Raw genomic sequence first — 12984 nt, forward strand, 5'->3', positions numbered from 1 at the left:
CTTCTTAAAGAATACCATGTTAACCGCTAAAGAACAGTTCTCTCCTCCCCCAGTCCAACAGATTTAATTAAGCTGCTAAAGCTTTGGAAAAACAGAATTATTTGAGCAAAGAGGAAATGTGATTGTCACATTTTCTGGTTAACCCGTCACTCATTTGATTTGGCAAAGGCAAGGCTGCCATTACACATTCAGGCTTACACCCTCTTGTACCAGGAGTGCAGGAACATGAGCCTAAGCGAAATGCTGTCCCTTCACTCCTTGGGCCGACTGTGGAGAACCAGACAGCCACAGTGCTAGTTACTCCAGCTACAATTAATTTTTATTATGCTGTGGTTCCAAAGGTGGATGTCTGCTCGTCTCACTCCATCATGCTAATTTAGGGAAATCTGGAGAAGTGACTGATTGAGTGAATGTCCATTATGCCAACTGAAATCGATTTTGACTCTTGGCTCTGAACAGAACTTCTTTGCATCTGGTTCCAGAATCTAAACCAAATGTCCAAGGAAGAGACTCCTCACCTGGATAAAAACAGTAAACACTTAGTGGCACCCATCTAAGGTTACTGGTGGCTTGAATGACTGAACTTTTCCCAAGTCGTTTTCTAAAGCCGGGTAGGCTGTTTAAGATGAGTGCAGAGATGGGCCGATGGAACAACAAAAGCAGAAAGAGGCAGCTAGCCTGGTACCACAGGCTGCGCCACAGCGACTATGCCCAGCCTCCACAGAGCGTGAACAGCAGTGTGAATGCCGGACTGCAAAATCTCCCCAAAGAGGTCTAGAGCTGGCTGTATAGAAAGAATGACGAACTCCTTGACATCCATTAGGCTGCACAAAGTCTGTCCACTTAAGGTAGAATACCAAAGCTGAAGGTCAGGTAATGCTTTCGTGCACAGGCTTAATCACAACTCATTAGACCCACATTATCAGTTTTGTCAAGCTGTGTATCAGAGGTCTGACCAAACGAGATGGTAACATCCGGAAGCTAAAGGCACCTCTTGTTAACTACTCATGGAGACAACAGAGTGCCTCTCCAGAGTCTCTCCCACAGGATGATGGACTCACTGACTAACACATCAACTCACACTTGAAGTTGGGGTTGAGCAGATGAAACTGAAAACCAACTCACACCTCAGTAGGACTGGTTTGCTGGCCTGTCCTAGAGTGAAGCCTCTGGGTGGGAAGCTCTTTGATAAAGAGAGCAGGGAGGCTGCTCTTAAGAGGCATGTCTATGTCTAACAGGATACAGGAGCACACCAACAGAACTTAAGGAGCATAGTGGTCACTGGGGAGAAAGAAGGCAAATCCTTGAGAAAAGAAGAGAAGACAATCAGTCTCAAGACCACAAATCAACAAGGGTTAGTCAGCAGTCTTCTGTCAGAGTTGAGATGTGTAACATTTGTAAACCTATTGTGCAAAACAAATTTAATGAAGAATGGGGGCAGGGGGCAAAGAAAATAAATAAATAAAGGAGGCTAGTAAGTACAAAAAAGAGAGAAGATTTACACTTTTAATTTGTCCCTTCCACAGGATTTTTGTCCTGCTCCGTCCTACTTCAGATGTGCTGGATTACCGACTTTAAAATACTGACAGGTATTCAGAGATTCAAATAAAAAAGTAAGAGGGGTTGTTAAAAGTGACTTACATCCACTTATAAGTCATTAGCAGTAATTAATGCTGGCTTGCAGCCTGGTAATCTCTTCCTTACAGGAGATTAGAAGATGATTTCTTTTGGGCACCAGAAGTAGACTTCACCTCTGTGCAGAGGTGGGTGCTTTGCCTGAGCCTAGGGATTCTGGCTTGATGCTGGCTTTCAATTAGTGGTCACCTTCAATTTAAATAAAAAAAAAAAAATAAAAACTTAACAGTGCTTAAACGCATGCACACAGACAAACAAGAAGGACGTTATACAAAAAAATTTCAAGTCAGCAACGGGAATTTCCAAAAGGTGGCAAGTTCTTTAAATAAAAATCTTGTGAAAAATAAAATTCAAAATCTACAAAGCACAAAAGAGCAGAAGATGAGCTGCTGCTCCGAACAGGACCTGGAACAGGACCCTGGATAGAGACCTTCACTGCTGATGGGGTGAGACAAATGGACTCGGTGGGAAATCTGGGAGACGCTGGAACCGATGGTGGCTTCGCATGTTCCTGTCAACCCACTGAGTCAGACTGTATCTTTGCAGAGGTTTCTGTCGGAACCGAGCATAGTTTCTATCAGGAGAAAGGGAAAATAAAAACAGGAAAAATGAGTGTTTCGGCTGGAATGGCTATTTGTACACCAAAAATGGCCTAGGCAACTATTTGAAGAGTATCTTTACTTTTGGATAGCAGATACTAATTTTACATTTCAATCCTCACAATTTTAGAAACTTTGTACTATTTTATTTATATGAAAGTCACAATGTAAGTGCTATTTCCTTCCAACTCCCAAAGCCAAATTGCCACATAGGTATTATGGTGATATATGCCACATACACAAATGTTAAGAAAACCTAATACATAATGTATAATAACACTCAAGTAGGCAAAAAAAAATTCTCTCCCTCAGGAAACATTTAGAACAGGATCTGTATTTCACTGCATCATGCTTGTACCTCCAACAGGACCTCACTGTCTGACACAGCTCAAGGTTGCTCAGGACTCAGCAGTTAAAATTAGAATAAAATTCCCAGAGAAGGTAAGTCATCATGTGAGTATCACATTGCAAGTTTGGAGACTGAATAATTAATAGCACGGACTCAAAGTTTCTTGAGATTCTCCTTTACTCACCCCCAGTCTTTTAGGCTGTACTTCTGAAAAAGACCCTGTGTGATAATCTGAGCTCATTCTCAACCCCAGCTCTTCCTAACAACCACCTGGGAAGCTTTTTAAAGGTTGAGATTCTTGCACTACACCCCCACCCCAACCCCTGACTTAATGATTTAGAATCCCTTGAGTCAGGGCCTGGACATCTGTATTTTTAGACATCTCCACAGGTGATTATGAGCAGCCAGAACTGAAAATAATGATAACATCTTATGACATTTATCTGGCCCTATATGCAAGTACTTGCTGAATTCTGTAAATACCTCACCTCATTTAATGCTGATAACAATCCTGCCAGAAAAGCCTCTCATTAATATTTTGTACAGGTAAGGAAACTGAGTCTCAGGTTAAATAACTTGCCCAAGGTCATAAAGTGGAGTAAGTACAAGAGCCTGGATCTGAATTCATACCTGTCTCCAGAGTTCATCTGATAACCATTACACTGCCCTGTCTTTCTGAGATTTGCTATCATTTTGGCAACTAGAGAGGAAACGCTGAGCATAAAGGCCCTGGGGTGGGAACACGTGTGACATATTAGAAAAATAGCAAGGGAGCCAGTGTGACTAGAACAGAATGAGCAAGGGGAAGAGTAGTAGGAGATGAAGTTGGTGAGCTAACCATGTCAGGCCATGGTCTTTATAGTGGACTGTGAGGGTGGGAAATGTGAGATGGAAAGTTTTGAGCAGAGAATCTGAATTTCTTTGGCTGCCGAGTTGAGAATAGTAGATGGGCAAGGGCAGAAGCAGGGAGACCATTTAGAAGACCTGCAACAGTCCAAGTGAAAATGATGAGAAATGGTCAAGTTTTGGATATACTTACAGGATTTGCTAATGGACTGAATATGGGGTGAGAAAGTCAAAGATGACTCCAAAGTTTCTGTAACTGAATCAAAGTCACTGAATCGATGTGTAAAACCACCCTGCATCAAGAATCCAGAAGATTTCAGAACAGAAAGACCCTTGGACGTCAATTAGTCCAACATACTAGTTTTACTGATGTGAGGACCAGAGGAATGGAGTGACTTGGTCAGAATCATACATCTGGTTATAAACTGCAAAGCTAGTACCCGACCCCGCGTTTCCTGGATTTCAGTCCAGTTCTTACTCCACTATACTCTACCGCTTCTTTTCTACCTCTGGAATTATACAATTACACCCAATTCCCCACCGCATTCCTCCCGTGGCCAAATTCTACCGTTTTCCCCCTCCTCCTCATCACCCACTCACCGCATGGTGAGGTCCGAAGGATGCTGCCATTTTGGGTTTGGCACATGATGAACTTGATCCATCAAGGCGTACAGTTCCCCCAAGGCACCTGTGACACAGAGGGATCGTGGTTAGGAAGCAGCTCAATGAACTACCATATCAGTCTAGGTCAAAGCCCGTGCTTTCAGGGAAAGAAAAAACAGGCACTGATCCTAATACTATCTACGATTATCACAAGCAGTCAGCACAAAAACTATAAGCCAGAGAGGGAAGCTCGCTCTCAGATGGTGGTGGTGATGACGATGACGACGACGACGATGATGGTGATGATGATGATGACGATGCAGCAGCGGCAATAATGACAGCCACCATTCGTTCATTCAACATTTATCAGCTCCTATAGTGTGTGAGGAACTTTACTGGTCCCTAGAATATGGTAGTAGACAAGACACTACCTGCCCTCAATTAAGTTTATATAAGGAGACAGGCAATTCCAAAATTTGTGATACGTGCAGTGACAGGAGAAACACAGGCTGCTATGTGAGCACAGAGACTGGAGGGTGGAGGTTTGCGCAAGCCCTCTCCAGAAGTAAACTACAAGCAGGGATCAAAAGGATCTCTAGAAGTTAGTGAGGCAGACAGGGGTAGAGGTGGGGGTGTCCAAGAGAAATAGCTAATACAAAGGCTCAGAGATACAAGACAGCAAAATACATTCAAGAAACGAGAGAAGTTGGGGCACCTGGGTGGCCTAGTCGGTTAAGTGTTTGACTCTTGGCTCAGGGTCATGATCTCATTCATGGTTTGTGAGTTCAAGCCCCACATCGGGCTCTGTGCTGATAGTGCAGAGCCTGCTTGGGATTCTTTCTCTCTCCCTCTCTCCACCCCTCCCCCGCTCATGCTCTGTTTCTCTCAAAAATAAATTAATTATGGAAACCAATTTGACAATAAATTTCATATATTGAAAAAAAGCTGGAGAAAAAAAAATTAATTAAAAAAAAAGAAAGCTGAGAATAGAAGGCAGGTGGGGCCTTTTTGCTAAACAAGAAAAATTGCTGGAGGCAATTTCTCAACCATCTGGGAGACTGGCAAGGTGCTATGCGCTTTACATACTATCTTATGGAGATAGATGTTACTAAAACATCACTTCGGAGGTGGAACCTGGGTAGCTCAGTCGGTTAAGCGTCCGACTTCAGCTCAGGTCATGATCTCATGGTTCACGAGTTTGAGCTCCGCGTCGGGCTCTGTGCTGACAGTCAGAGCCTGGAGCCTGCTTCGAATTCTGTGTCTCCCTCTCTCTCTCTGCCCCTCCCCCACTCGTGCTCTGTCTCTCTGTCTCACAAATAAATAAACATTAAAAAAGTTTTTTTAAAACATCACTTTGGAGATGGGAAACTGTGGCTTGGTGAGGTGGACTTGCTTTAAATGCTCATTAAACCGATCTCAAAACTGGCTCCTGTTTGACTCTATGCTTTTCTGATAATGCTAATTTTGCACTTAGGGGAAGCTCACAAAAGCAGAAATTATGATTAGAGACAATAAAATAATTTCCCTTGACCAGTGGTTCTCAAATTTTAACATGCATCATAATCAGCCAGAAGTATTATAAAACTGATAGCTGGGCCCAACCCCAGACTTTCTGATTCTGTAGGTCTGGAGTGGGACCTGAGAATCTGTATTTCTAATAAAGGCCTAAGTGATGCTGAGGCTGCTGGCCTGGGAACCACTCTTTGAAAACCACTGCCCTAGACGGTACAGACTTTTCTTTCGGCCAGTTTACATACTTCTCATTGCCTTCATTGTGCTCTCAGAAACCGGAAGCAGTTTAAGCTACAGCCCATCTTTTCAAGTTCTGATAAAAGATATTTACTTAACTTTTAGGATGAATCTAATTTATTTGAAGCCTCAAGAAGCCAAGCTATGTAGAGAAAGTATATACTTTGAAGTTAGGCAGACTTAAATTAAAATTCCAATCCAGCCACTACCTATAAGACCCTGAACAAATCATTTCACTTCTAGGCCCACTTGACCCATTTATGAAATATGGACAATAATATGTAGCATGAAGTTGAATATTAGGAATACAGCACATAAAAACTTAGCATATTGCCTGGCACAAAGCTGTAAGTGGTAACTATTGTTATTAAGGTGTTACAGCCACAGGCCTATGTTAGTTTGCAAAGACTCTTCAAATCATGGGACAATCAATCACCTCTCTGTAAGGAAAAATGTTTATTAAGTGGATCAGTCTACACATAAACTCAGATATGTGTTACAGCACTCAGCAGAAATTCTCTAACCATAATGAGATGATACTTTTCAGGAAAAATTTATAGATTCATCACAAGCTTCTGTGCAGTTAAAATTAAAAAGTACAACCAAGGGTAAAAGAAGACAACTGACAAAATGAAAAATATCTCTGAAACACATATGGCAAAGTTTTAATGCCCTTATTCTACAGAAGTAATCTCCTCATAATGAAAGAGGTCAAAGGACATAAATAGGCAATTCACCAAAGTAATACAAGTGATCAGTAAACAGAATGAAAAGATGTTCAATCTCACTAATATGGGAAGAAAACATATGAATCTCACTTCTTGAGAAGGAAATATAAACCAGAAAAGAGTTTCTCCTTTAAGAAGGGAAGTAGCTTTAGATTAGAAAATCCCTTGCCTGCTGGATGTTAAACTAAAATCAAAGGTCTCAATTCAAATTGCCTTTCCCATATCCCACTGTCACATCCCAGCACCCCATCCTTCTAGGCCGGCAAAAAAAAATGTCTCTGTGAGGGGAAAAATCAGCTTTGAAGAATTTCAAGATATGTTTTTCCTGCCAAAGTATCATCAAAGGATGGCTGGCAAGATACGGGTATTGTGGCGTCCAATCTCAAAATGGAACAAGATTATCTGTGGACCATGTCCTTCAGTTCACTCATCTCTTACCAGCTACAGCCTATAAAACTATCCTGATGACGGAGGCTAAAGATATGCTATAAGCCTCCTATGAAGAAACCCATTTACTTTTGGGGTACCTGGGTGGCTCAGGTCATGATCTCATGGTTCGTGGGTTCGAGTCCTGCATCAGGCTCTCTGCTGCCAGCATGGAGGAGCCCACTTTGGATCCTCTGTCTCCCTCTCTCTTTGCCCCTCACACACATGCACGCACTTGCTCTCTCTCTCTCAAAAATAAATAAACATTACAAAAAAAACAAAAAACCTATTCACTTTAAACTAAAAGGAGGAAAAATTGGTCGATTAAGCTCAAGGCTTCAAGTATTAAACTGCTAGGAGTCAAAATCTAGCAGTAGCAACTTACATATAGCACTCACCATGTTATTGGACATTGTCCTATGAGCTTAATATATATATATATTTTTTTTTTTTTAATTTTTATTTTATTTTTATTTTTTTTGATGTTTCTTATTTTTGAGAGAGAGAGAGAGACACAGACAGAGCGTGAGCAGGGCAGGGGCAGAGAGAGAGAGGGAGACACAGAATCTGAAGCAGGCTCCAGGCTCTGAGCTGTCAGCACAGAGCCCAACCCGAGGCTCAAACTCATGAACCACGAGATCATGAGCTCATGACCTGGGCCAAGGTTGGACACCTAACCAACTGAGCCACCCAGGTGCCCCAAGCTTTACATATATTAACTCATTTGTTCCTTATAATAATCCTATGAGGTATTTTCCCCATTTCACAGATGAAGGAACTGAGACACAGAGAAGTAATTTTCCCAAGGTCACACAGTTAGTAACAGCCTGAATAACAATATAATACCATCGAGTTGAGTTTCCTTACAATTTTTTCTGGGACTGACATTTCACACTGGGGATTAGAAAGCAAGAATCCTACCACAATATGTGTAGTTGCATACTCATTACCTCACACAGTGGTAAGTAAACAAGGGCTCAATAATCAGGTCTCAGCTCATGCACCAACAAATGTTAGTTTTCCTTAGCACTAAGAACTTACTGATGGACTATGGGAACATTAATTATTAATAAGACTTAATGATCTAGAGATAATGAAAACTACATTTATCAAGCATTTATTATGTGCCAGGCACTTTGCTAACAGCTTTGCATGTACCCTATCATCTAATCCTAACCACCACATGGGGCAAATACCATGATCTCCATTTTATTCGTGATTAAACTGAAGCCTAGAAAAGATACTCATCTATCATCTAGTAAATGGGAGAGCCAGGATTCAAACCCAGGTGGAGCTAATAATCCAAAGAACCTTATTTCAGCTTATAGCTTCTATCTCTTCTTCCAAATTTAGAGATGCTAACAAGAATGGAAATGTTTGAATTTTCTCTTCACAGTCTCTAACAGATGGGCTTTCTTGGACCAACAATCAGTACCATGGGTTTATTTTAAGTTGTGGCTAAAAGGTGGTGAAGACTGTCCTTTGTTTTGTGCCTAAGAATGAAATTCATCTAAGAATGAAAGTAAGAGGGGGGCGCCTGGGTGGCGCAGTCGGTTAAGCGTCCGACTTCAGCCAGGTCACGATCTCACGGTCCGTGAGTTCGAGCCCCGCGTCAGGCTCTGGGCTGATGGCTCAGAGCCTGGAGCCTGTTTCCGATTCTGTGTCTCCCTCTCTCTCTGTCCCTCCCCCGTTCATGCTCTGTCTCTCTCTGTCCCAAAAATAAATAAACGTTGAAAAAAAAAAAAATTAAAAAAAAAAAAAAAAAAAAAGAAAGTAAGAGGAAAAAACCCTAACATTTTGGGAATTAGATAAACAGTCCGTCTAAACCTTAATCTATAAATATATCGATGACTAGTTTTGGTGGAAATCCAGTCTAATACCTGTCCTTAGTAAGTTAGGTCAATCAATTGTTAGAAAGGAGGAGGAATGGAAGATGCTGAGTGCTTGCTATGCTGATGGCCCTCCTGAAATCTTAGATTCACACCTTATACATGACCCTGTTTAATTCAGTGTGGCACATGACCCAAGAACAGAGAATCTCTCAGCTGGCTAAGGACCTAAAGAGCTGGCCTGGCACCAATAGGTCTTTAAGTAAATCAGTCAGACACTCTCCTTTGGAATGTGAGTGCGAGCTTTAGTAATGAAAATGAGAGAGAACACACAGGCAGGGCTCCAGGAGAGAACAGACACGTGAGACAGCTAATAGAAGCACTGGTCACAGAGAAAGAGAAGTATGAGAATCACTGAGTCAGTAAGGAAAACCTGGACACGGAACAAAGGCACCTGTTTCTGGGGGACATGGGGCCTGGATCTACGGCTGATTCTTTCTCCTATGAGAACTGGCTATATTGTTGAGTGTCTAATCTTCATCTTCTCCTGTAAATCCTTAAACTCCAATTACTTAAAGGCAATCACAAGGTCTCTATTCCTTGCAATAAGAAAAAAAAAAACCTAATACAGGAAAGGGAATGAAGAGCAAAAGAACAAAATGTGCTATATGGGTGCAGGCTACTGCTTTTATAAGTACATTAATAAAATAGGAATAAAAAGGAAAAAGACATTAGTGAAAAACAAGAATGCAAATATGTCACCTCTAGGTCAACAAAACTGCGATGATCTACTGCAAATCTTGACTGATTTCCTTGCAGACAGGGCAAAAAGCAAAAGAAAGAAATAGGAATTATTATATATTATGTATTATATAACTCATTTTTGAAGTGATGTGTTAGGTAGGGGATACTAAGTGATATAGGAATGTCCTTGACAGTAATGCCAAATGCAAAATCAGAATTTACATAACCATTGCTGCTTGTGATCTCCAGGAAAAATCAAAGCAGAGACTTCTAGGCATGATGAATGGGCTTACCTCCTACTGTGAGCCAACTAGAAACTGGGCAAAATATATGAAACAACTGTTTTCAGACTGCTCAGAATCTTGATTCCCAAGAAGGGAAACCACTGAGGTGCACCTTGAAACTTCTTGTGAGTCTCGGAGTCTGTAACTTTTCAAAATAAAAAGTTTAAAATGAAGGCAAAACACTCTGTAAATAAACAAAAGCAAAGAGACTTCCTCACCAGCAGACCTACACTACAAGAAACTAAAAGTTCATCAGGAAAAAGGAAAGTAACAGATGGAAAAGAATCAAGAGCACTGAAAACAGTCAGTATGTGAGTAAATAGAAAAGACTTTTTCTCATTTAAAAAAGTCTTTCAAAAATAACTGTTTAAAATAAAAATAATGTGTTGGGGCACCTGGGTGGCTCAGTCGGTTGAACATCCAACTTCGGCTCAAGTCATGATCTCACGGTTCAAGAGTTCAAGCCCCACATCAGGCTGGCTGCTGTCAGCGCAGAGCCTGCTTTGGATCCTCAGTCCCCCTCTCTCTCCCTGTCCCCCTGCTCACGCTCTCTCAAAAATAAATAAACATTAAAAAAAAAAAAAGGAAAAATAATGTGAAGAGTTAAATATATATATACATATATATATATATATATATATGTATATATATATGTACAGTATATAAAAACAATTGCATAAAAAAACAGACTGGAGATTTGGAAGTATATTGTTATTAGGGCTTTATGTGTTAAGTGGTGGATTATTTTGAAGATGGACTGATAAGTCAAAGATGCATATTGTCAACAACGGAATCACAGCTCTCAAAGTGTGTCTAAGAATCCCTGGGAGTCCCTCAATACCCTTCTGAGGCTTAACGAGGTCAGAATGATTTTCATAATAACACTAAGATGTTATTGTCTTTTCCACTTGCATTTCCACTGCGTAGGGTGCCTGTGTAAGGTGGCTCAGTCAGCTGAGCGTCCAGCTCTTGATTTTGGCTCAGGTCATGATCTTAGGTGGTGAGTTGGAGCCCCTATCAGGGGATTCTCTGTTTGCCCCTCCTCTGCTCTCTCTCGTGCGTGTGTGCACTCTCTCTCAAAATAAATAAACATTTTTTAAAAAGTGTACTGTGGAGTTCTCAAGAGGCTGTACGACATGATTTAGAGTGCAGAACCACAAGTGAGGATCTAGCAGTCTTCTGTTTAGCCAGGCATTAAAAGAGATTTGTAAAATGTAAATCAATGCCATTCCTTTCCCAAAATTTTTGGTTTCATTTTCAAAAAGTCATTTTTAGAGGCACCTAGCTGGCTCAGTCAGTGGAGCCTGCAACTCTTGATCTCAGGGTCATGAGTTGAAACCCCATGTAGAGGTTACTTTTTTAAGAAAGTTATTTTTATTTATTTATTTTTTAAATGTTTATTTATTTTTGAGACAGAGACAGAGAGAGACTGTGTGGGGAAGGGGCAGAGAGAGAGAGAGGGAGACACAGAATTTGAAGAAGGCTCCAGGCTCTGAGCCGTCAGCACAGAGCCCGAGGCAGGGCTCGAACCCACAAATCGTGAGATCATGACCTGAGCTGAAGTCGGACACTTAACCAACTGAGCCACCCAAGCACCCTTACTGCATTTTTTAAAAATGTTTATTTTGAGAGTGGGGGCAGAGAGAGAGATACAGACAGACAGACAGAGAATCCCAAGCAGGCTCCATGCTGTCGGCGCAGAGCCTGACGCGGGCCTCCAACTCATGAACCATGAGGTCATGACTTGAGCCGAAATCCTTAACCAAGTTAACGTATACATTTTACATAATTCCAATGAAAATATCATCAGAATTTTTCCTGGAGCTTAAATTTTTATTATAAAGTTAACTTGGAAGAACAAATAAGCAACAAGTAGTGAAGAAAAAAATGGGGGAATGGGTGCAATGGTGTACATGACAGACTGCTGGCCTTAGTAGATGTAAAAGCATATTATAAGGTCACTATAATTAAAAGGGTATAGCATTCTTCCCTGTATAGACACACTAAAAATAGAAGAGAAAACACTTTAGAAATAGATTCAACCGTATATGAACATTTAATATATAATAATCATGACCTGAACTGAAATCAAGAGACGAATACTTAACTGACTGAGCCACCCAGGTGCCTCCTCCAAAAATTATTTTTAGTAAAAACACATTATTTCTGTTAACGTGCAATGAGTTTATTATCTTAAAATATATTAATAAAAAATAAATTTTCAGTTCTTTTAATATGATTAAGTATAGACAGGTGTAACCCACACAAACAAAAACACTTTTTGGGGTCCTCAATTTGCAAAAGTGTAACTGGGTCCTGAGACCAAAACCTCGTGAGAACTACTACCCTAGAACAACCACGAAAAATAAAACAAAGAGGTATAGAATGGAGATGAAATGGAATACTAAAAAATACTTTAAAAACAACAAAAAAAGGGGACTCCTGGCTGGCTCAGTCAGTGAAGCCTGTGACTCTTGATTTCAGGTCATGAGTTCAAGCCCCATGTTGGGTGTGGATGGAGCCTACTTAAAAAAAAATTTTTTTTTTTATAAATTTTTTTTTTAACGTTTTTATTTATTTTTGAGACAGAGAGAGACAGAGCATGAACAGGGGAGGGTCAGAGAGAGGGAGACACAGAATCTGAAACAGGCTCCAGGCTCTGAGCTGTCAGCACAGTGCCCGACGCGGGGCTTGAACTCACGGACCGCGAGATCACGACCCGAGCCGAAGTCGGCCGCTTAACCGACTGAGCCACCCAGGCGCCTCAAAAAAATTTTTTAAAAATAAAAACTAGCAATAATAATAAAGAGCCTTGAAAAAAAGGTCAAGAAAAGATGAAAGAAAAAACAAAGAACAGATAGACAAACAGAAAACAAGTAACAAGATGGCAGATTTAAAACCAACCATACTGACTGGACTCACACTTAAATTAGAAGACTGAGATTATGAGGGGCGCCTGGGTGGCTCGGTCAGTTAAGCATCCGACCTTGACTCAGGTCATGATCTCACTGTTCATAAGTTCAAGCCCCACATCAGGCTCTGTGCCAACAGCTCAGAACCTGGAGCCTGCTTTGGATTCTGTGTCTCCCTCTCTCTCTGCCCCTCCCCCGCTGGCACTCTGTGTCTCTCTCTCTCAAAAATAAACATTAAAAAAAAAAAAAGAAGACTCAGATTGAGGTGGGGAGAAAAAAA

At 41.0% G+C, this 12984-nt stretch overlaps 1 protein-coding gene across 6 annotated transcripts in view; it reads right to left on the minus strand.

Annotated features, from left to right (window-relative positions):
• Positions 1-1492: 1492 nt before the first annotated feature.
• Positions 1493-12984, minus strand: part of S100PBP (S100P binding protein) — a 36003-nt gene continuing 24511 nt past the window's right edge. For all 6 annotated transcript variants that reach the window (XM_049617565.1, XM_049617563.1, XM_049617562.1 and 3 more), the window contains 2 exons: positions 4030-4117; positions 1493-2209 (listed from right to left, as the gene is read on the minus strand). In XM_049617565.1, the coding sequence (XP_049473522.1) occupies positions 2068-2209; positions 4030-4117 (230 nt within the window). In that variant the 3' untranslated portion in view covers positions 1493-2067. The remainder of the gene's footprint in view (positions 2210-4029; positions 4118-12984) is intronic.

The sequence above is a fragment of the Panthera uncia genome, assembly GCF_023721935.1.
Source record: "Panthera uncia isolate 11264 chromosome C1 unlocalized genomic scaffold, Puncia_PCG_1.0 HiC_scaffold_4, whole genome shotgun sequence".
NCBI classification, from domain to species: Eukaryota; Metazoa; Chordata; class Mammalia; order Carnivora; family Felidae; genus Panthera; species Panthera uncia.